At 41.9% G+C, this 25,836-nt stretch overlaps 1 protein-coding gene across 2 annotated transcripts in view; it reads left to right on the top strand.

Annotated features, from left to right (window-relative positions):
• The window catches only part of ppp2r2ba (protein phosphatase 2, regulatory subunit B, beta a), a 48,374-nt gene that overhangs the window by 15,366 nt on the left and 7,172 nt on the right, over positions 1-25,836 (top strand). Inside the window, exons 1-4 of one of the 2 annotated variants that reach the window (XM_087799635.1) lie at positions 9,895-10,319; positions 22,818-22,915; positions 23,553-23,718; positions 24,429-24,541. In XM_087799635.1, coding sequence (XP_087655761.1) covers positions 10,250-10,319; positions 22,818-22,915; positions 23,553-23,718; positions 24,429-24,541 — 447 coding nt within the window. In that variant the 5' untranslated portion in view covers positions 9,895-10,249. Of the gene's footprint in view, positions 1-9,894; positions 10,320-22,817; positions 22,916-23,552; positions 23,719-24,428; positions 24,542-25,836 lie in introns of those variants that run through there. The other variant, XM_087799634.1, reaches the window with a different exon arrangement.

Genomic DNA, 25,836 nt, shown 5'->3' with positions numbered 1-25,836 from the left:
ATTGAGCTCTCTTCAAACCAGACCGGTTGATCCTCCCGACATGTTTTTCTATTACAAACAAGTGGCCCACAGTGTCTGGGGCTGATCCCACCTTTAAGCCCGGCTCCCAATGCGTCTCCGACAGCAGTGTGGACGGACAGCTTGCCACCCTGTGGGCACCACCGCCACCATCTATCCGTGATCCACGTTGGCAGCTGCTCTGCCAAATGGGATTTTCCTGGAGATTACAGCCTCTAAGTGCGACACGCTCGCTGGTGTTTGTCTTTGTTGTTGACCGAGTGCGTGTGTGCGCACTATTGTCGTGAAGCTGTGGGCTTCTTTTGTGTGTTTAAGTGTCTGTGCGGAGGTCTTGAGCTGGGGTGCGGGGAGAGCATGTTCGGCTGTCACATGGGGCTCATTGGAACATGAGCGAGGGGCTGCCGGGGCGACTCTCTGGCAGGCGTCGGTAGGAGAGGGGAGGGGGGTCGCGTTCCGAGGTGTTGTCGAGGCTCTCAATAGATCCAATAATCCACGTGGCATGAAAAGACAAGAACGTTTAACCTGAAGCACAAACTAAATCTTCAGCTGTCACATGATGGACGTGTTCAGGAGCGTCAACAAATATTGTAAGATAAACTTACTAAGACATGCCAGTTGTACTATTAAATCACAACGCAGTTTAGTCTTCAAATGTCTGACCTTGACTTCTTCCATGACTGGCGGGAAGAGGTTGGTTCTATCTGGTGTGGGTAGCTGGAGAAAACCCAGGACCAGATGGACCGGCTACTTCTGCAACCTTGGCAACTCCTTGAAATGGCAGTGGAGGGAACGCTTCATCTTCTTTACAGTTAGATTTTACACAAAAACACTTCATGCCTTTCCTTGTTTTCTTATGTATACTTAATGCACGTCTGCCCTTTTTATTATTTTATATTATTGATCTAGTTATATACAGTGGTCCCTCATTTATAACGTTTTATATTTTCACTTGTTTAAACGAACAACTTGCAAAATCCATATTGCGTATGAGGTGCCACCCGTCTCAACAACCCCATCAGTTACAGTAACCTGTACAGCTCCCAGAATCCTTTGCAGACAGCCAACCAATTACAGCTGTTGATCAATTAGTTCACTGTTTTGTTGGCACCAAGTAACGCGGGTGTGGTCATGTTGAAGTTCATCTGCTGTTCAAAAATAATTCATTAATTGAAGGAACTTAAGTGTTCTTGACTGCTTGTACTGTCAATATGGTCCATTGTACTAACGTCCGTTCATTTAGCTATTTCTAGATATATTTTTGTTGTATCATCATGTGTTTTAATGAAATACTTTCAAAACGACTTTATTATTTATGTTTTTTGGCCAACCCACCGCCTCCAACACACACACATATTTTCAAAGTTATCCCTTTCTGTAAAAAATAATACACATTTTTGCTTCACATGTATATTAATATATTTGAACAACTAATTTTTACAATTATTTCCTATTTAAGGTCCTTTCGCTAATCCATAGCCGACAAACTCATCATTTCTTTTAATTAACAGAGATTAAATTTGTAATAGATGTGAATATTAAGAGTCTGACCTCAATTCATATTTTGCTAACTCTGCAGTTTCTTTTGTCTGTTAAATGGGTGAAATACTAAATAAACGCTTGGTTTGGTGTCTCGTTCCTCCGTAGAGCTGTCCCTGGTGCTGAACACTGCGGATCATGTGAGAGGAAGTGGCTCTGGTGTAACCTGCTTAACCTACTTTCTACTCCAGCGCTCCTTCATCCATCCACTGCGAGGAAAGTGCGATAAATATAGCCTCCTCAACGACAACACAAAGGTTTCGACTCCTACATAAACTGCCTTATTGTCTGAGCCATAAACGCCATCATTCTCTTAATCAGATGAGATTCTAGCGCCTCATGTTAGGTCCATTAACCCAACTGGTTGCGAACATGTTGGGACGTGCTTGAACCTTTATGGTGATGAATATGAGGGAAAATAACGACATTTTAAGATCTTAATTGCACAATTATGGAGACAGCTGTTATGCTGCATAGTAATTTCTGTGTTCAATTGCTTGTTTCCTAGCAACCACCGAGGTACAATGATGTTCTGTTAGGAGCAGCCATCGCCACCCCTCGGGTCGAGACCGTCCTAAACCTGGATTACGGGTCCACGTCTCCTTATATAGGTCACGAGGTGGAGACATTGCTGATAAGCTAGCTAGCATTTTTTTCCCCGGCTGATTATTCACACGCCCATGTGACAATTGTTTACCTGGAAGTGTGTTCGAGTCTGTAAGACAAACAAAAATCGTTTCATTTGATTAATTTTGCTTCAATGTGTCCTGTCCCGAGCTAATCATTGTACATGCTTTCTTTTCAATTAATTTATTATCAGGGGAGCGACGGGGCGGAGAGGAGGAGGGAGGAGGTTGGGGGAGGGGTACGGGAGAGTCCCCCCCCCCACGATCGTGGGTCTCAACCTGGTGGAAATACACACCGAGTAAAGCCTCTTGATTTAGCGACGACCGTCTACGTTTGATTTAATGTCCTCTATGCAAACTCTTCATCCATCTTTTTATCTTTCCGTTCCTCCCCGGTCGTCGTCCTCCCCCAACAGCTCTGGCAGAACATCCATTCACCAGCGACTGCCATGCATCTCCATCTGTGCGCTATTAGCGAGGCAGTCGTCATTTTTTATGATATTGCAGCTCATAAAGAAGAGTTCTACGCCACATTTGAATAAAATGCATGAACAAAGACGCATTTTAGTGCCGAGTAAACATCGGAGGTGTGTTCTGGGCAGGGTGCTGGGTCCCATGGGTTTGTTGTCCCCTGACAGATGGAGTGCACAACGAATCCTATTACCCCCCTTGTGTTGAGCTGCTCTTAAAGCTAGGGTGGGATCCATAGCTGGGGCGGTGGAGTGGTAGAATCCCATGTTCGGACTCATTAATGTTACGGTTTGTTTGATAACATGCAAGGTTTTAATCCGGTGAGCAGCCAGAGAATATTAGAAATACGGTGAATCTAAAGCTGAGCTGACATAGTCTGCTGTATCTCATCTTATGTCTTATGTCTTATGTTGAAGTTCTTTCATTGGTTTTCGGGGCACTTGGAAAAAAAGAGAAGTATGATGATGAGTCAGGAAGTTAGATTTGAGAAATTTGAGCAGGTGCTTTTTTTTACAAACTGAAAAACAAACTTTTTTCTTTCTTGTCGTTATTAAAAACAGCAAAGCAGCTTGTTCTCAAGGCCAGCCATTTCATTTTATATTTCATTTGAGTCTCACAATCGAGTGGAATATGTTCATGTTAATATGAATACCTACAAATATGAAAGTGTTTGAAATAAGATGAGGAACAGATATTATGAATTTTAACGATCATACAGAGACTTCCAATGAGTAAAACCGACGTAGAAGGAAAGGAATTTAATGAAAGTGTTAGTTTAAGAACACAGTTAGGTTGATATTCATATTGTTTACTGGGACAGCTAACATTTTTTGGCCACTTGTGTGATTGACTTTGACAGCCCTGCCCTCTGCTATAGGTTCTTCATAGCTTATAATGCAAGGCAGTGAATCTCAAACAAAACAAATGTATCGACAACGCCTACAGAACCAACTCACCATTAGGGCACAGCAGTGGTCACTACATGAAGTCGATGCCGTACGAATAAACATCTCTAATGAGGTTCCGTAATAGCTGCAAAATCGATTTCCAATAATGTCATATTTGCTGGATTTACCGGTTGAAAACAATCAATAGCCTCTCCACATCTGTTCCGTCCAAATAACGACTTCATTCCGGCAGTCGGCTGGAGTCTTGACTACATGTGCTCTACATGTGCGTCGTGTTAGTATTCAGTCGGCGTGTTGCAGCCGGTAGCCCCACGCGTGCTTCCCCAGGTCAGGCAATTACCAGCCATCAAGGAAAGCAATTGGGCATGACTAAAATATCATGGACGCGTGATGTCTTCCATGTTTGGTCTGCTCCAACCTAATTTACCTCATTTGGTCCACAGGATGGAGGAGAATTGAGGACATGCTCTCCAATTTTAGAGGCCCCCCCCCTTGAGCATTTGCTGCACGTCTAGAGCACATCAGCTGGTTAGTAGACGTCCTGTCACCGGTCTTTACCCAGCGGACTGGTACTGTGGTGGTAATGAGAGTGAAGGGAGGCGGTGGAGGTGAGCGTGACGAGGGGAACAGCGGAGCAATGAGGCAAGGGGTGCAGAAACTCATCGAGGTCCTACGAGTGAGTGCGTATATTGAGCCAAGATCGTCTAGGAGATTTTTTAAGTGGCAAGAATCGACTTTCACCTGGACCAGCAGCAGAGTGGTGATGTACGAGGACATCTGGCTGCACACTTGCTCAGCGGAAAGAAGTTGCATTTTTCAATGTTTCATTATGGATGTGCCAGTTGTACGATTAAAAATCATGCCTTCACTAATTGCTAAGGATGGCATCTAGCAGTCTGAAATGTCGATAAAGACACATTTATAAGGCAGCTATGGTAGAGAAAGCTAGCAAGCTAGTCCTCTTGGACTGAAATTGAGATCTGTGGTTGGCATGAAGCTGTACTCCCTGGTGACAGACAAACTACAGTCCATGATGGATGATGACAGTCATCCTCTGAACACTGTCATCAGTGAGCAGAGAAGCAGATGGAGTGCACGAATGCTCCTCCCCATATGCAACACTAGTAGACTCAAGGACTCATTCGTTCCTCGTGCTAATAGACTTTATAATTCTGAATTTGGGGGCTGTTCTTTATATGTGCACTTTGTCATCTATAGAACTTCATTTGCACTTTGTTATTGTTTTTATGAATCTATTGTATGCTGGGGTTTAAATAAAGTCTATCTTATCTAATCTAATTGAACTAGATTGGAACAGATAGTTGAAAAGGTCAGTGGTTACCACATTTCTAGTCCACAGTACATCATTGACAACAAATGCACACTTTGCAGGTAACCCTGTCCAAATTGGATGATCTCAAGTATAAATTATTTTGACACTGCACCAACCATAAAAGTAGAGCCAAAAGGCAAAGCTGTCTGTATACTGGTTTGTCTACGTCCTGACCCTTATACCATGAACAGCGGGTAGTGACCGAAAGACTGGCTGGGCTCTCCCTTAGAGATAGGGTAGGAAGCACAGTCATTCGTGAGTTGATCCTCCACATTAAGATACAGTTGAGGTGGCTTTGGCATCTAATTAGACTTGTCCTACCGGTAGAGACACAATGGGGGAGACTCAGAACACGCTGGAGAAACTATGTCCCTCAGCTGGCTGGGAAACACCTTGGGGTCCTTCGGGAACAGCCGAATGACGTAGCTGAGGAGAGGAAAGTCTGTGTTTCCCTGTTGGAGCTGTTGTCCTTGTTACCCGACCCAGATTAAGTGGAAGAAAACAACGTTGATGGTCACTTTCCAAGTGTTTTTGTTTCTCAATGACAGAAAACGAAAAGTCAAAATCAAATAAAAATATTTTTTTATTAAATTGAAGAGATTCATTTATATATAATATAGAACAATAAACATCACAGATGTATAGTTTTGATTTGAGAGGTTGAGATATGCTCTAGAAAGGAGAGGAATTAATGTTAGTTGCAGCAAGACAGAGTATTTGTGTGTGGATGAGAGGAACCCAAGTGGAACCATGAGGCTACAGGGAGTGGAGATAAGGAAGGTGGAAGATTTTAATTTAGGGTCAACAGTCCAGAGCAGTGGAGATTGTGGAAAAAAGGCGAACAACATGTTCAAGCTGGGTGGAATGGGTGGAGAAAAGAGTATCAGCCAGAATGAAAGGCAAGATACACAAGACAGTGGGGAGAGCAGCGTTGATGTATGGTCCAGAGACAGTGGCACTGAGGAAAAGTAAGGAAGCAGAGCTGGAGGTAGCAGAGATGAAGATGTTGAGGTTCTCTTTGGGAGTGACGAAGAGGGATAGAATAGAATAGAAAATAGAAAAGCTTAGGATCAGCAATGAGACAATCAGAGGAACATGTTAGATGTTTTGGAGATGAGGTCAGAGAGAATGAGATGCTTTGGTCATGTACAGAGGAGGGATAGTGAGTATATTGGTAGATTAGAAGGTCTATGGATGTAGTGAAAGAGGAAATGAACTTGGTTGGTGTGAGAGAGGGGGATGGAGAGAACAGGGATAGATGGAGGCGGTTGATTCGCTGTGGAAACCCCTGAAGGGAGAAGCCCTTAAAAAATAAGAAACATCGATATACATTAATAGATGCCGCTTTGATCCTTGAGACTTTGTCAAGGTTTTGGTCGTGCTGTACAGTATATTTTTGAACTCAAACCAACTTGGTATCAACCAGTTTTAGATTTCTTGTCCTCAGAAGATGGATTATGCGACAAGATTTATAGGTTTTGCAAAAAAAAAGAAAACGAGTCTAGTGTCTTTGGTGATCATGTGAGCAGTATGCTCATGATAAAATGACGTTGAGCCTCTCACTGGCATTATATTGTGATGTACATTTATAATACACTGATGCATTAAGCAGACACTATTCCAGAAAAGGGACTAACAAACATGTTTCCACATTCACACACTATCAAACACTGATGTAGGCTGCGACGCAGCTCATTAGCTGAACCAAGTTAACAGTCTTCATTGGTTATTGATGCATATTCCAAAGAGAACATCCTTGCAATAGGCATCATGCATTATAACTAGATTTTTAGAAACACATGATACCAGATTTGTCTTTGCAACAGACCCAATGAAAACAGAATATAATACTATCCTATTTTAGTTGAATTTGCCTACCAGGCTTAGCAAGTTTAGGACCTTTACTTTCCTTCAATTCAGCTCCAGAGCAGATTCAAATCCAGACATATCTGCTTGACTTCCTCAGAGGTATCAAAAAAACTGTGCATGGTAAACCTCAACTAAAGCCTTTGTTTCACTTGTTTGCATTCCATTCAGTTCCTCTGCTCAACTGTAACTTAGCCCAATTCTCCGTCTCAGATAAAACATATTCCTTTGTTCCGCTTCTTTAAATATTGATAGAGGCAGGAAGCTGCGCCGACCACTCAGTCAGATCCTAGAGGTCAAGGATGGCAGCGTTTTACCGTTGATTTCATTAAGAAGTGTAAATATAAAAGCATGCGAGCGCAGAGACCCCGATGATTCTCCTCCAGCTTTCATTATCCATGTGCATGGATAATGTCCCCCTAATGTATTCCGCCACAAGCTGGAGGCTGATGGGGTGTAAAATGGCATGTGTACCAAGGCCCAAGCTATTTTTTCTCTTTTTTTTTTAGCTTTGAGCAGGTTGCTGCTCCTCACAGCTAGATCCCCATTAGCAGAGGAGCAGAGGATTGGATGCACAAATGGCGCCGTGGATTAACGTGCTAATGCATTTAGGAGCGGGGGCTCCACAATCTTATTATTGCTGGGGCTGCTGTGCGTCGGGAATCGCGGGCGAGTGATACCCTGTCCCTTTGTGGAATCACAGAGATTTAGGTTAAAGTGAGTAGATAAGGATGTGGATACAGAGCCAGCACACACACACACATTCAGTGACAGTACACACACTTCAAGGATTAGGGGTCGACCAGAAGAAGGCGAGTCGTGTCATGTTATTAGACCCAGAAAGAAAATGAGATCTTCCCAGAAAGAGGTGCAGACGGCGGCCGAGCTAATCTAATTAATCAGTGTCTGGATTTTTTTTTTCTTTCAACTTCCACTCCTCTCGCTCCATCTTTCCTTTTTCTACCATGACCGTCACTCCTTTCATCTACAACGTAAATTATAAGATGACACGGCATGTGGATCACACACAAATAGTACAACGTGCACTTCTCTTCTTGAACATCTGTGTTGTTGCCTCACATTTGTTTTTATTATTGTGGTTGTGGACGTCAATTTAAACCAATAAATGGCGCAGCAACAAACAAATATGGGTTTTCCTGGCTGACAATCTAAATCGAAACCAACTGCAATTTGCTGGTCTTGTCCATAGCTACTTAAAAACCTCTAAAGGAAATCCATCCCTTTAGCAGGGGTCTTAAACGACACTAGCCACGGGGCCACCACAGATCAATTCTTGTGGAGACTGTACTGCAGGCTGAGGGAAAGCAGTTTTTTTATGAACAGCTAAGAAAGAAATGATATTTGTGTTTTTACTTTGAATTTGATTCGTTTTGTATAATTGTGTCATTTTATCATAAACATGTATTCCATCTTAACTATATGATCGAAGCTTTATGAACAATAACATTTGATGTAATCATTTATGGAGATATTTATTCCTAAACCATCTGTTGAACAAAATTGCCCCTGGCTCCGCCTGCACTCCTGAAAACTTCAGACAATAAGGGCCACAGAATATCAGATCACGTGCCACTAATGGCCGACAAGCTGCAATTTGAGACCCCTGATCGACGTCAGCCAATTATATGTCAAGGTTATCTCATTCTAGAGTAGCTCCTCCCCAATATCTCTAGTCCAGCTGATACTCATGTTGCAAAATTTGCGATAATATAATGGAGATTTTATGGGGTTTATTTGAAGGTTATCGAGTGAGATGATACTTTACCATGAGATATTGTGCAAAGTAAAGAACAATTAGGAAATTTAAGAAGTTTGAGCGTAATCAAAGAACATGACAAACACAAACCACCAGAACAAGATGGATGTTCCGACGCTAGCTCCAGTCATTTCCCACTAGATCTTCTACGAGCTGCTGACATCATCCCTCTGTAACCTTGACTAGTCTCCTGATTTGGGAATTAACATGGTGCAACCTTCATCTACTTCAGGTGGTCTGCATTAATCTACAGAGGAGTACTTGATCAGCAGGTCGTGATGAGACGATCGTGACATCAGCTTCAGAAGAGAAGCGCACGTTAATCTGATTAATGGCTATTTAAAACCACCACCCTCTGAATTCAGATTAAATCACTTATGTGCAACGAGGAATTGGAAAACACAAGTATGTAGCAAGATAATGCTGACATGGCTTCAATTCATGTTGGAGGAAAGATATTGAAAAAAAAAACAACTAAATAATTGGACATCGTGTCTTTCTTAGATGTTCTACAGTTGCTAAATTAATTTAAAAAGGCCTACAGGATAGTATATATTTTGTGGGTATCTGTGAAGATGATGAAACCTCAAGCAAGCATGTGATCCAAGATCCTCTTGTGTTTTTTTTTATGACCAGTGTTTAGTGAAAAATACAGACTGGCTTTGTTAGAAAAAACAAAAACTGAAAAAACAGATTCACCACCATCTTACCTAGAAGGTGGAAACCAAAATGTAAATCCACAACTGAACAACAAAAAATCCTTTTAATCTTTATGCACAACTGTCTGATGAATTGCAAAAAAAAATGGTAATAAATGATAAAGTTGATCAATGAAGTGATGGCACCAGTGAAAGCTGCTAAAAAGGAAGTTGTTAATGAAAATAATCTAACACCAGACAGTGCAAAGCCAGTAAATTAATGATCAAATGATATTATTTAAGATGATTTCAAAGAGAAAAGAACAGAAATAACAAATTTGTGTTGACAAATGTATCTTTTTCCAAAAGTATAACTACATATATGAATTGCTAGAATAGCAGGTGGTGCCAGGATGTGTCAGAAGAGTGGTTCCGTCAGATGTTGCTGGAGGATCTAGCGGCATTAAAAAGGGTCAACCTGCTCTGGCAGCTGTCACTTTTCCACGCAGCAACCTGCTCCGTGTGCACCGGGCTGTGAGTGAACAGCTTTCAAACTGCCAGGGAGCGTCACGGCGCCGGTGGATGGGAGGGAGGGGCCCCTCGTCCCCTCTGAGAGCAGCAGCAGCAGCGGAGCCTCACTACGCCCCTGCGCACTGAGTCAGCTGGGCGGAGGAGAGAGACCTGCAGAGCCCACGGACACACGCGCGGACGGTGGATGCGAGTGAGGATTTTGGACACCCAAGGAGTGATCGAGGGGAAAACTGTTGACGCATAATCCCGCCCAACCCTGCGGCTTTGGGAGTCCAGTAATCCACCGAGGAGTTCTGCGTTTCATTCAGTACCGAACTGTTTTCGAGATTTGGATCGCAGGTTTCGATTCGGGTTCTGGACCGGAGCACCTATATAAAATCATCAGACCCCCCCCATCCCCCCTTTCGATTGATCGTCTTGGAAAAAAAGGTGTGGAGCCATGACAGGCACCCCGCGGGTCCCGAAGCCCACCACCTGCTGACGGTACCGGGCAGGATGGGAGTCAGGTCTGCCGCTTACAGGAACCCGAACCAGACGATTTCTCAATGGAGGAGGAGAGTGACACGCGGAAAATCAACAACAGCTTCCTGCGCGACCACAACTATGCCACCGAAGGTATTTACGACCCAACATTTTTTTTAAGTGTCACAGCAGAGATCCAAGCCTTAACCTTAAAGTCCTCCTGACGACGATTGACGTCAAAAGATGAGGAGAGAATCTTTTTTTTTTTTTTTTGGGAGGGTGGGAAGATGAACCTGACCAAGCAGAATCAAGGGTTTCTAATCCCCAGAGAGCAGCAACAGATTAAAATCCTCAAACTCTAAACACTTAAATCCATTTGTAACTATAAATAATATCAGTGAACAAAAGATGCTCCTCATGATCACTGGACTGTTAGATGGTAATAGTCATGGACCGGCTCAGTCTGTCCACCTCTGACTTGTGATGAACGTAGAAACATTGATTTACAGGTAAAAGCGATCATTTATCTCATTATCTCCAAGCGATTATGTAGATTGGCTGTACAGGACATTGACCACCCGGCTGATATCTTGCAAGGTAATAAAAATCATTTAGGCTTTTAATGGGAGTCATTTCCCTAACGTGCCATGACCGTGATCCCAGCAAATGGAGGAAAACCTCAACTGCTGTTTTATTAAGTAATTGTGCTTTATTAAGTCGGTGGAACGAAGAAAGAGGGCACTCAGAGTCTGAAAAAGCCATCGCGAGAGAGCCAGTTACCATGCCGACCAAATAGACTAACATAGATGGGTTTAAAGATAAAGCCACTTGTTCTGCCATTACCTGTGATTAACCCGACGAGCCCGAGACTGGATGTCATTAGATAAACTGCACACACACATTAGGACCCACGTCGCAGGACACTTTGAGAACAAGAGTGAGTCGTTTGCATTTTTTGAAAATGAATTAGAGAAACTGCTGACATGATAGAGCGTCAATTTTGAAGAAGCTTTTGTCAAATAAAAAAAAAAAAGACCATCCATATAGGCAGACCAAGCAGTTTTTCGACCACGTCAGAAATAGTCGACATTGGTCCATTGCCATTCACCATTACCTTTATGCACAAAGCACTGCATGTTAAATATATATGTATTTATATGTACTAGCTACTCCCAGGAACTGCGAAGATCCTTCTCTTTTTTATACTGTTACACACAGGTGATTTATTGGAAGCAGTAAAACCTAAACACAACCATAGAACTACTTGGAGACACTAATTACTGCACCCCTCACGTATGGTGCCAACAAAATGGGGAACTCCCATGATGCCTTTCTACGCACTGCTCTGCTTAGTGGTGGCTGTTTGGTCGCTACAATACTGTAATTAAATGTCCATATTACTATGTCAAAAAAATATTCGACAGCTGTGATTGGTTGACTGGGCGGCAAAGCATGATAGGGTCTGTTCAGCTCACCAATACTAAGAGGGTTGAAAGTGACCCCTGTAATATTCTGGCAGATAAAATACTATCCTGATTAAATAATACATGAAAAAAGTAACATCAAGTAAAACAGGATGCAAGTTTAACTAGTTTCAGTTTCAGTAATGAAAAGGTTAACCTTTGTCTAGATGTAAAAAAGACCTTCCACTAAAGCATTGTGGGAACCGTATGATTGTTGAAACGTCTGTTACTGTTGAACATACTAAAACAATGTCACTAAAGTGGCCCACGGGCCTATAGAGTAGACACGCCTGCTGCGATTTATACCACATATCATTTTCAGAGTTAACGCTCAGTGGTGTTTGTCAGTGCGCTTCCACTCGAGGGCAATTTCACTGACTAGCAGTTTGAAATCAGTCCATTCTTCATCCTGGATCGATGCAAGGGTGCAATAACGGTGTTGTTGCAGTGGAAGTGTAGCTTCAGGGTGGGTCACAGCCCACTGTGGTTTTTCCCATTACCCCCCCCCGTCTCAGGTTACTGGTACTGCAGGAGGAGAGGCAGAGTCATAACGGCAGAGATTCTTCCCCCCATTTTTTAAGAACATTTTTATGTAAATTGTGGACGAGCATCATCATTTTTCCCTGCCGCGGCACTTACAGATGATCTGCTGTCAGTGCTAAACACACAGTGGCTGGTTTGGGAGCGGTGGAAGTGGGGGTGGGAGTGATAGATATCTTTGTTTGAAGATGAAAAAACACAGTCTCTCGCCAGCGTCTCTTTCTGTCACCGTCTCACTTCTCTGAGCAAGGTTGTAAAAAATCTTCGTCTTTAAAGCAAAACCGCTGTCTCGTCTGTGGCCCATCTGCGCCTTTCCAAAATACTTTTGTGATATTTTATTGACGTAATTTATGGGGGATCACACCCAAAAATCTGCCATGACTGAATGAGTCGGTGCCTCCTTTCACTCTCTCTCTCTCTTTAAGTGGCCCAGTCTGCACCAGAGTGTCTATTTCTCATGCTCATGAATTCACCATGGTGCACATGCTCCATCAGTCCACTCAGACCACACACACTCACACACACACACATGACCGGGGCGCACCGGTGGAGCAGGGCCGGCCCCGGGATTCCCTCAGGTCCAGCTCGCCCACAGCAGCAGGAAGCTGTATCGATGTCGCATTTTAATGATGTCGGCGGTGCCGACCTTTGCCGCGCACCCATCCCACGGCTCATCGGCAATTGTCATGTTCTTCGGGGGCCGTTGAGAAAAAAAATGGTTTGTGTTGTAGTTAAGAATCTATAATATGACAATCAAGTGTCGTCTCGGTTTGAGGTCGTCACTTTGCCCGTAAAGTTCTCACACAAAGTTAACACTCCACTTGAATCCACTTGAAGGACAATAATCTACTTTAAAGATAAAGTCACGAGAATTACTTGGGAAATCAATTACATTAGTTGTTAAGCTTAGCTTTTATAGAGACACACTTTTAGTTGTTGCCCTTAAAACACAAAGAAAGTAAAACAAATCATTTCCCAGTAGCTTAGCAATTAGCAACACATTCATCTTTTTTTAAAGAGCTTTGTAATTAGCTTAGCAATTTGTCTGGTAATATTTTGAGCATTTAGCTTAGAATGTCCATTAAGATAAGAACACTATCTTGCTTTAATTAATCAGAAATATACAGGCTCCAATGAAATTAGCATGTTAGCATTAGTGTGCGACCAAGCGTGCGTTTGCTTTTTTAATTGCTAGCATAAATGAAGAAAGACAAACGAGCTACACGTCGCAAGAAAAATCCTTAATCACATCTTCGAGTAGCAAACTGGCTTCATTCCTTTTTTTGTAGCCGTGAAATACACATTTACAGATAGAGGTTGAACGCTGTTCAGCTCGGTCCACCAAATAAATCCCAGACAACGACCCCATGATGAGGTACGATGATCGAAACACTTGACTAGCTGCCATCCAGTCCAATAACCTCATCTCGTCCAAAAAAAAAGGAAACGCCACTCCAGTGTGACCTTAACTGACCCCACTAGCCGAGGTAATCAAAAACATTCCCCGTCAACGACTTGCTGCCTGGATCCATCAAGTATTTCGCCCTCAGAACATCACAAGGAGTTTGGATGAGAAGCTAAGATGATTGACAGCTACATTCTGCAACCTGGGTAATAATCAAGGATATTGCGTTTGAAGTGTGTGATTTATGTTGGGCTGCAGTCTTGAGTCCGTGAGTCAAAAACATTCAATTCCAACCGATGTTACTTTATCATCTTGAGTGATATCAGACGGGAAATGAAGCTTACCTGTTGTGGTCCCACTATTATGTTATACAATCCTTGTTTTTCTAAGGATGGTTTTGCATCTAGACCAGGTCTCAAACTCAATGTCACAAGGGGCCAAAAATCTGTAACACTCTTGGTATGAGGTGAACAAATTTTATTGATTATATATGATTCACCTCAGTTTTACTAGTATTTCAAGTCTCTGTATAGTTGTTGACATGCTTAATTTCTGTTCATTATCTGATATTAAACATGGGCAACTTTATAGGTCACACTATCAACATGAACATTAAACTACTTTGATTTTGAGAAAACAATCTAACGGGCCACATAAAATGAGTTGGCGGGCTAGTTTAGGCCCCCAGGAAATTAAGTTATTTTCCTTTATTTGAATTTAAAAATAAGAAGAATATGTTTCTGATATTTTAAATATAAAACAATGCCATTTTATTAATTCAAAAATAATTTCCATGCAATTGTTCACAGTTCAAAAATAATTTAAAGCAATTTATATTGAGATCCATTCCCTGTAATTGTTTCCATCTTTTCTTTTAATTGACTCCATAGACCTTTTGTATCGTGCCTTTTTAAAATGTGTTTACAACATTTTTAAACGTCTTATTATTCATTTAATAATTTACAAGACAATCCGACTACTATATATGAAATACAATAATATGGACAATAATTAAAATAAGTCAATGTATTACTTTCATTACTAATATTTTTTAATTAATCTATTATTTTAATAATATATACAATAAATTGAAAAAGACAACCATTTCTAATTATTTCACAGCTAATCACCACAGTGACCCCCCACAGCAAATTTAATGGTCCCCCCTGCACCCGTTCCTTGTACATATTTGACTTTATTTGCTACTCATTAGACCCCGACGAGAGCTTACGTTTTCCTCGTGTTATTGAACCATAAATCTTCGTCTTCGCTCTAATGACTGAATCCCCCAAATAGCTCAACTCTCAGGTGTAACAATGCAAATAGCTTCCTTGCTGCGAGGCAGGACCTGACCTCTGGTCCGGTTGGGTATTGATTTATAGTCGGCTACAATTTGGCTATGGAACAATGACCTACAGATCTATTGGGAGGACATGTAATCCCCTTCCTCTCTTCCTCTCTTTTTCCTTGTGTGTGCGTCTGATGTGTGCTCGTGTGACCCCTCTTGTTTCGCTGCATGCTGATGCTCCGCCGGTCTAGAGGGTTCACTGCCCCGACCTGCTGCTAGCGAAAGAAGCGGGGAGTTGCTTTGCCAAGGCAAACGGCCCGGGGCAACACTTTAGGACCCCGGCATGAAAAGACTTAGCCCACCATACCCCTCAGGTCCCATCCATTATTCACCAGAAGACGCTCCAAACACCAGGAAGATAATACGGTTATGGGGGGATGGCTAGTGCTTAATGGCAAGCTGTGAAGTCGGGGCAAGTCGCCCTCCTTATTCAGCAGCTGCCTTCATCCCTTGATTAGCTTCTTATTAAGTCTCAAGCTGCATGAAAATTTAATGAGAATTTATTAAAGAATACTGCTGTCGAGGGACGGCAGAATGTCCCGGACTCGGTTTTTTTCGACGTCATCCTGAAGGCAGGGCACGGAATGGCCTCTCTGAACTTAGCCATGTGAAGCATTTGTAGGTTTCTGATTGTTATATTCGGCGGAGATGTTCCGTGATGAGGGTCGGAGCAGAAACAAGGAGCCCCGTCTGCTCAGACATCTCATCTTTTATTCACTTCAGCGTGGATGAAAGGGATTTCTCTGCAGACAGTTTTTTTTTTGTTGTTTTGATGCTGGATTATGCATCATACGATCCCTTCCCCCCTTGTTTCTTAAATCGTTGTTATTCTCAAATCTATTCCACGTCTTCTCGTCCGGACTGCTGCAGGAACTTGTTAATGAAGTGTGAGGGGTGAAGTCGTAACACCCATTTCATGCTCCACTCTTTAAGCGGGGGGGCGATTCCGAAAAGTGTGCACAGACAAAATGGTGCACACTCCGGGGTGATCTCAAGGGGCTCATCCAGTCGAAACCAGGTTAATTAGCTTGTTCAGCACCAATCTTACACTGAGTCGAGCTCCGAGGATGAAAAGAGCTGCATTGTGCTCGGCTGCTTTGTGCGCAGCTAATAAAGCTTAATAAAGCCTTAATCATATGGCCGGCTACCAGAACAGTAGGTAGCTGCCTTTCTTCAACACTCTGATTGATCTCCATTGTCGTTGGACCGAAATGAAGCCATTATCAGCGACACACTCAGCAGTCAGAAGTATCGTCTTGCCAGCCAATTAGCCGAAAGATCAGATATTTCTGTTTAATGTGTAATAAAAATCTTACGACTTCTGACTTATCAAACCGCTCTCATTTTAGCTAGATTTAATGAGACTTTTTCCACTCGATATGTTAAAAAGTTATTACACTCACGATTTAATGATGTAGAATGTTTTTTTTTTTTTTAGTTGTGGCTCCAAAAATCATTTGTTACTTCCATCTTTATTTCTTACCAACTCAAGTAACTGAGGCAGTTTGTGTTTGCCATTTACTTCTTATTTATATTTGGTAGAATCATTATTAGCTGAATCTGCATGTCTAACTCTTAAATATATCTTTTCAAGCTTATTTAAAAACACATATGTACTATTTAAATGTATTATTGTATTATAAATACATTTCCTCAAATGTAATTTAGTTAGAGCGAATCAAAGTCTGAGTACTAATAATAACAATAATAAAAACTACAAAATAACTAAATTTAGTCATACAAATGTTTCATATATTACTTTTGATTTACATGGATGTGTTCTTATTATGTCAATTAATAGCTATCACTCTTAGAATGCTTGCATCAATTAAATAAATAAAAAACTAGGAAATAACAAAAATTTTACTATTCCAGAATAACACACGTTTTTAAATCAGTTTTCTCTAATGACTGTTATAACAGGTCATAATAAAAACACCTATTGTAGGTGATCTAGTTTACGCTAAAGTTAAAAGTGTTATAAAACAGATGTCTGTAGCTCTAAGGCCATATAAAATGACTTGGCAGTCCAGATTCAGACCCCGGGTCTCAGTTTAACATGTTTCATACGCTTGAATATTTCAGACCTACTGTTACAAAATGCCGACAACAGTTACAGGCTGTTGATGGAGCCTGATTTATCTGTAATCCTTTGACGTAGGAGCTGAATCTGGTTTTACGAAGCACTTGTAGATCGCCGCCCTCCCTCTCACTGGAGTCGCACTCACTTACGCAACCATGTTTCCATGCTGTCACTACTTTTAGCATGAGTGTATCTTACACAACTGCCCCTGTGCCAGGGTGTTTCACTTTTGCCATCCTGATCGGATTACATGTTTCCTCCAGGTTAGCCAAGGTGCTGCTATTTCGGTCTCGCATCTTTTATTGATGAAGCTTCACCCACACCAGACACTCGCAACCGTTCTGCTAGCGTAGCGTCCTCTCTGCTGTCTATTAATACATTCAATATCCTGGCTGCGCTTCCCCACTCTCATGCTGGGATATTGTTCCAGAATCAATGTGTATCTGTGTTTCCATCTAATCTGATGGATGGCTGAATCCATTGTTTATTACATGCCGAGGCCTGTACTGGGAGTCGGATAACGGCTTTGTCATTTCTGGTTTGTTCGAGTTTCAGCATTTGGAATCTGGTGACAACCAGCCATAAGCTGATCAACATCACGGCTCTACATATGATGCTGAAGTCTTTAAAGGTCCCTGCAGCTACTGTTAACTTTAGTAATCATCATGTCGTCATGTCTTGTAATGTAAACTCTAATGGAGTGTACTGGCAAGAATCTGGTGATGGGATACGCATCATGATACAGGGCCAACAAAAACGATATGTTGAGATGAATTCAATACTGTAGGAAAAGCAATTTATTTGTAGTTTTGCCAATTTGACTCTGGTGTTGCACGATTGTCAGACTACATGACTCTTGGCAAAGTCAGAACTGCTTTAATTTGTCTTGAAACCCAAATATGTCCAAACATCCGTTTCAAAAGCTGGAGTTGACTGTATCCTCTCATCCTCAGTCATCACCAGGATCTCGCAGGATTTCATTATACTTACTGTGGCGTGTCTGCCTGCTGAATATTAATATGGTGTTGTGAAAAAATATATCGCAATAGTTAAGTGTATCGATAACACCCCTAGTAAACTCACTTAAAAAAAAAGCCAGTGGATCACAAGTTCTTAAAAGACTTGTTTATGTTTAATTATTAATAAATACATTTGACCCACTTATATAGTCTATAACTAGTATTTCAAAATCGAAAATAAAAGTCTACAGGAAAATATCTGCAATATCAATTTCAATATTCGGAACATTATTTTAGAGTAAAGGGTCTATGATTAGTGTCAAATACATCGTCCTACTACTAAGTACCCCTTAACTACATCAGGACTCGTATCAGAAAACAGCTAATTTCAAGCAATTTCGTGGGCCACATAAAATGAATTGGCAGGCTGTGTTTGGCCTCTGGGCTTTGAGGTTGACACTAGTGCTCTAAAAGGTTCCTGTAATAGAAACTTTCATTGATACCTTCATAGTTTGGTTCTGTAAACTGACCTCAATGTCCAATCAGTGACAACAACTTTGTGATGTTTTTTTTTTCCATATTTCTTCACTCCTTTGAAGTATTCCATCAAACAAACATAACATTTTGCTGTCATTTGTAGAGCCACACTAAAGATAAAAGACAATTCCAGTTCCTACCTGAGCTCAAGACCCTGCTTTTGATGGGAATTCCTACACACAACCAGACTTGTTGACGTGGCAGTCAGTACACACTCATTTATTTAGCACTCTTGGAAACGTAACCTTGGTAATCCATCATGTTTCGCACACCAGCTGCGCTTCACACATTTACCATCCCTCACACTGGAACACACTTCTGTGGGCCAAGCATTACAATTCCGATGACTTGCCAGTATCACCCCACTTCTGACACCATTTGTCACACAGAGTGGTCTAAAGCCAGGCTGCACAGACACACCCGTCACAGCTACTGATTCGTCTGCATTATTACTTGTGATGGATGTGTGTTATCTCCAGAATCCCTCAGATGCGTCCAGGAGCGCTGACCTGTGTGTGTCAGACCTGGCTGGACACCCGATTTATGGGCTTCATCGGGTCACGGTCCGCCGCCGAAGCCACGTCCATGTGTGTAAACCAATTTCAATCCACACTGAATCTGCTGATAAGAAGAAGAAGCCACGGGTGTCGAGACGTTGACAGATAAACCCACGGCTCTGCCTACACCCAATTTATTTTATTTTTTTCAATTTTTCCAATCAGGCAAAAATTCCATCAGAGAGAGAAAATGAATTTCCTTGTCTCGCTTAAATACATTTGCATGAAGAAAAAGTCATTTAGAGCGGCGCTCCATCAGAGTTTCGGCTCCAGCGCTTCTCCTGGTTCGTAAGTGATTGAGAGACGTGCTCATGTGCAAACTCGTTAAACTGCATCCATCAATTACCGCTTCCCTCGCTGACTTAATGCGTTGATAATGAGGGAAGAGTGAAGAGAAAACAAGAAAACGACTGTGGAAGTTATTTGGCAGCAAAAAAAATCCAGGTGCACATAAACAAGATGGTTAGAAAGTAGTAAAGTTAAAAGTTTTTATTTGGAGTAAAGGTCGCAGGTACCTGGATGAAATGTGAATTTAATGAAAATAAAGTATAAATCTCATGTGATATTGTCTTCATTTTGGAAGCTCGCTCAATTATCTCCATGTTGATTCTCTGAGACTGTTTTTCTCAGTGTTGTCTTGACCTTTGTAGTATATATTTTATTGGGTATCGTTTTGATTGTTTAGGCGCTTTGTGACCCTGGTCTGGAAAAGCGCTCTACAAATATAAATTACTTACTTACATGTTTTTACTCTTTTTTTTCTATATACCAAATATTCCGATCCAATCATTTTCTTTCAACTTTATTTTTTAGCCTTTTTTCTACTCGATTTTTGGCATCTTCTCAGTACATTGTTACAACACAAGCTACAGAGTTATACTTGACTGAGTCATGATTTTACAAAGTTGAATTTTAATTTAATTCTTATATTCTTACATACAAATCACGTTATTGCTCTAAAAAATTAACCATACTTTAGTTCATGTTTCTTTGGCAACCACAACACATTTACATGTTTTATATTATGATTATGTTTCAATTAATTAATAATAAATGATTATTATAGACCAGGGTATCGCACTTAATCATATAACAGGCAAAAAATATTTTTAGCAGTTTGAGCCATGAGAGGAAAAATGTGTATATTTACCAAAGGAAGTGAATAGTCAATAATTATCTTTGCGTTTCTTTCCTTCAATGTCAGTTTTTCTTATAAAGGACGTCTCTAGATGATTGTTGACTTTAATGAGCCTTATATTATCTTACAAACTGGCATCTATAGTTCATGATATCACCATGACCATTAATCAACTTTGACTTAAGCTAACAGATAGCCAGATCATAAATATTTTCTCTCTCCATCCGGTTTGATCAAATATTCAGTCATTCATCATCAGCCGATTCTCTTAATAAATCCTGAAGAAGGACAAGGTTCCCGTCTATCGCAGTTTGACCCCATTTGTCATTAGTGGATGACGGAAGTCTACGGAACACTGTCCTGTCAAAAGCCATCTTGGTCACCTGAGTTCATGATCTTTGGGTCAGAAACCGGAGTGATGTGAGAGTGAGCAGAGACACGTCTGTGAGTCAGTGCTCTCAAGATGTGATTATCTCAGTGGGTCTTGTCTGGCAAATGTTATTAGTTTCTAGATTGAAATATGATTAAGGCCGACCCCCTGCCTCATGTCATTATCACCTCCCTCAGGTCTTCTCCGCACCGACAGGAAACATCCCTCGGCCTCTGCTCTATCACTCTTTATGTGCGGCGATGATCCGTTCTGCTGGGACTCTATTGTCTGAAGTTGTGTACCGCTCACTCCCACGGATTCCGTTTTTTCACTCCATCGCTACGCTCGCTCTTTGTGCTGAATTACAGCAGGCATCAGCAACTAAGTCGACGAGCCCCGAGATGGAAACAGTCTCCATAGCAACATTCCAGCTCAGCCAGCAGCAGATCCACAGAGGGCGTGGATGGTGGGGGAGCGGGGGGGGATACCGAACAACATGCTCGCTCAGGTCGACACTAGATGTGGAAAATTGTTGTCTGTGTGTGCTGCTGGGGTGTGCGACACATATTGTGCTGCTCTACCTTTGTAACCCTGAGGCTGTGGAATAATTGCAGCCACCATCTCCCTGAATCCGGGCGGATGCGAGTCTGTGAGGAGGGGTGGTGGAAGCTTTAGGGTGGGTGTCTCTTATTTACTTTTGGGGTCAGTGTGAAGAGTCACAGAGAAGCTCGCCTCTGAGGAAAAGCAATTAGGCTGCTATGTGTCGTCCGTCGCCTGTCAATCAACCACGATGAAGGGTCAAACGAGACTCTGATGTCACCTTTTCTCTTCACATATTAGGAGTCAGTGTTTGAGAGGTGAAGAGAAGAAGAATTAAAGTCAATAGAAGACAGACTACAAGAGTATGACGAGAAAGAGACCACAAGAGTTAGTTTTATGACATTTCCCTTTTAATTTTTTTTTTACAAAATGTTTTTTATTTAAATAATTTACTAAAAATATTTATATTTAGAGAAGCAATTTAGGCATCATTACAATTTGTAATAATTACCGTGTGGCCGGTCAAACGGTTGGCTCGAAATTAAACTACATGTTTATGTGGTTGAACGATAAAGACGCCAGTGTTTAAGATAAGACCAGTATTTCTGTCTCAGCCATAATGTGTCCACATAAATAAACATCACCCTTAAATTTGGATTACCAGACTTTCCACATATTTTTTTTGTTGATTGTTAAAGACTTTTGGACAAATTCTTCAGGTTTAAGCATAATTTGTGCTGGATAAAAGTCTTATTTATTACCAGGCTGCACAGGGAGAAAAATAATTATAAAAACGTTCTATTGATTAATTATTGTGTGATAAAAAAGACTATTTTCGGTGAATTGTTCAACTCTTGACTTGTCAAAATGCTTGTTCCGGTCAGTGAAAAAATAAATAAGTCAACTAGTGAAATGATGTAATGATTTATTCGTTATATTTATTTATTTTAGATCGGTCCAAGAATATAATGCTGAAATTAAACTTGCATTACATAAAAGGTTGGGAATGATTTAGAGTAAGGACACAGATGAAGGGAGGTGAAGAATTAAATGGAGGAAGGATGGAATGAGACGACTAGAGTGGATTGGAAGCTTTAAACAACAGTGGTGATACGTTCTTGATGGTATAGAACAGGCAGAAGTGAAAAGATGAGTTAAAAAGATGAGACGAGGACAGAAAGAGGAAAGCTTTGACAATGAAGGATGAGCGAGATAGGTTAAAATGGAGGAGGGTGCCACATGGCAACACCTGAGGGAAGCACAGAAGAGATTCATTGAAGTCAGTTGCTATAGAGAAGCCAGATTCTACTAAAGTGAAAAAATGCTATTGTACTGTGCCTTTAAGAGGCTGCTCTGATTGTAAAAGAAAATAATGGCAGTGAACTGATTGCAACAGATGAGACGAAGCGGTGGAGAGTCAGTGTGGTGCTCAGGTGGGGGAGGATGAATAGGAGCTGTGAAAAAAAGGGGTACAACTGAATGACCCAGATTGGCTATTCCAAGCAGATTGGGGACTTGTCGTAGCTGATATCCAGCAGTGACTCGTTCTGTGCTCATGTGCTAACCCATATTCCTGCAAATTGCGTGAATCAGTGCCATCTCTGTGGGGTTTCAAGCATGCATTTTCCAGAAATATCCTACTTTTTCTGTCCGCCAGCTTGGGTGCACAGCCATACTGATTTCCCGCTTTTCCCCGCTTACTGTGTTGCAGCTGACATTATCTCAACGGTGGAGTTCAACTCGACGGGGGAACTACTGGCCACTGGGGATAAAGGAGGAAGAGTGGTGGTCTTCCAGAGGGAACAGGAGGTAAGAAATGACAGAGAATATTCCGCCTCCCTGTAAGAAATCCAAATTAGTTGAAAATAAATGTGTTTTATTTAATATCTTAAAATCGGCTTTTTTTAAATTATCAACAATGGTGAGTCTGAACTAAAAACATAAAAAATATGTGAAAAGTCTGGGAAAAGATGGCGAGTTGTAGTTTCTTGACAGGAATTTGAACCAGCAATGGTCCAAATAGCAATGGAGCCGGTTGTCAAAACTATTACCATCATCATGGGAGTAGAAAAATGTTTGAACCTTTCTAAACACTTCCGCTAACAGAGAGACAAAAAAATAAATAATGGGGAAAATAAACACCTATAGACGCCAATATAAGTTGTATGTGAATAGTACCGTTTTGAAATGTTGGAGGAAACTAGAGTGCCCAAAGTAAAACCCCTTTAAGCCTAAAAAATGTATGTCCGAGTGAGTTTGATGTTTTTTTATATTAGTTTTACATGCATATAGTTAAATCAAAATCCAACATGAATGTGCCAGTGCATGTTAAATATCTCCTATAAAATGTCCCGTAACAACATCGTTCAACTATATAAAAAACACAATGTCTGCAGGCCTGGAACGGAGTGTATCGACTCGCATGACTGTTTTGTTTGTCTTGCAGAGTAAGAGTCAACCCCAGCGTCGAGGGGAGTACAACGTCTACAGCACATTCCAGAGCCATGAGCTGGAGTTTGACTACCTGAAGAGTTTAGAGATCGAGGAGAAGATCAACAAGATCAAATGGCTGCCTCAGCAGAACGCCGCATACTTCCTGCTGTCCACCAACGGTCAGTCAAAATGACATTAGAAATACATCACACCAGAGTAATCTAAATGTGAAAGTCAATGTTACATGGGATGATGTGTGTGTGTGTGTGTGTGAATGAGTCCACTGATGTGTGTGTGTTTCACTTGGCTGAGCAGCAGCCACCAGCAGAAGGACTGTAAATTGAGGAGTTCATGCATGGCTGGCCAAACGCACACTCACATCAAAGCTTTGGTGACTTTATATCCACACACACACACACACACACACACACACACACACACACACACACACACACACACACACACACACACACACACACACACACACACACACACACACACACACACACACACACACACACACACACACACACACACACACACACACACACACACACACACACTCAGTGGAGCGACGTCTTACAGATTGTGGCCGTCATGCTCGGCTGCTGCTGAGGAGTTGGTGGTATCTGGAGCAGATGGTGGAGGGTCCTCTGGCCGTTTGCTCTCACTGATGTCTGAAATTTAATCAGAAAAATCCACTACCTAAGATGAAGCTACTAAATAAAAAAAATCTAGTGAAGTCCACTTGTAGATGGGTGAAGGACATCTCAATTTACGTACAATTCCTAATCTTTCCTGGCTGCTTACAGACACGCACACCATCCATCGTGTGTCTCCAGTGAACTCAACATGTCCTTCTGTTCCTTCTCTTTCTCTGATGCATCAGACAAGACGGTGAAGCTGTGGAAGATCAGCGAGAGGGACAAGCGTCCAGAGGGCTACAACCTAAAGGATGAAGACGGGCGCATCCGAGACCCGTCCACCATCACAACGCTACGAGTAAGAAGTCCGCCAGAGGACTGTATGTGCCCCTTTGGCTTTCTTCCCCCCCCCCCCCCCCCCGACGTCTGTATCAAATATAAACTTGATTTGAACGCGGATGATTGATGCTGCGGACAATCTCAAAGTTCTGAGGGAAGTGATTTATCGACTTGTTCTCGGATGTGACGGCCGTGAACGGATCGCCTCTCTCTGTCTTATCACACAGCGAGCACAGTGTCGGCCCAGATTAGAGAGGTGTTGGGCGCGTCTGCCCTTCTTTGTCTGAACGCGCCGGGGATCACAGCGACCCAGGACTGTGGAAATCCTGTTAAGGAGCCGTGAAATGAGAGGAACACATGATGTAACTCACGTTTTCTTAACTTGAACAATTGAGGGAAAGTGCAGAGGTTCCCATATTGGATCGTTGGGAGTCTCTCTGGACAGCGGGTGAAAGACATGGAAATGAAGTGACACCCGTGGAGATACAGCGGCCTGCTGAGCTGCCATGTCTCTCTGCCGGTGCCAGCAACACACCCAAGCAAAAGCAGAAGAAGCAGTCGATTTGTTCGCCCCGCTCCCTCCTCTCCCCTCCCTCTTTGTCTGGGTTTTATCTGGCCAACGGGGGGGCGGGCATGAAGACGGGTGCGGGATCTCTTTGAAGCCAGAATCACACTATGCAACTGGGTGGTTCGTCTGTGCATGTATAAGAGAGAGAAGGCTCTCCTTAATTCTGCTATCATTCCACAGCAGGGTCTGGTGATGCTCGAGGGGCTGCCTTCCCCCGCTTCTTTAGCTCAACTCTCACTGGCACAAAGACTTGATAAACACACACACACACACACACACACACAGACTCAGCGATGCACCGCGATATTCAGCCTGATCAGGGCGGATCCTCGAGCATACCAGGAGCTTCTCTACCGCTGTTTTCACATTAAACCAAGCTGTAAATGTCAACACACATGCTCACATACTAATCCCAACATCGTGAAGAAACTGCATATAAAAATAGAACACAGCCTTCAAGATTCAATTTACAGGCACATTTCATGCTTCACGGTATATTTTTTTACTGAACATTAATGTTTCTGAATTTCAAGCACTTTTAAAAAAGATGTTTGAAATGTATCTTTGTGCCGAAAGTGGAACAACTTTTCCTATCGTTACAAATATTTCACTGGACTTCGATATGTTGAAGCAGCAAACCTCAACATTATGACATTTTCTTTCATAGTTTTCTGTCCCCGCAGTAGAAATAGCTGTTATTTAGGCGATGTTCTTCACAATGCAACTTTCCTTAGTTAAAGCTAACC

The sequence above is a fragment of the Callionymus lyra genome, chromosome 9, assembly GCF_982586985.1.
Source record: "Callionymus lyra chromosome 9, fCalLyr1.hap1.1, whole genome shotgun sequence".
NCBI classification, from domain to species: Eukaryota; Metazoa; Chordata; class Actinopteri; order Syngnathiformes; family Callionymidae; genus Callionymus; species Callionymus lyra.
Note: the sequence above shows the minus strand (reverse complement) of the source record. Positions and strands in the feature narration are given on the sequence as shown.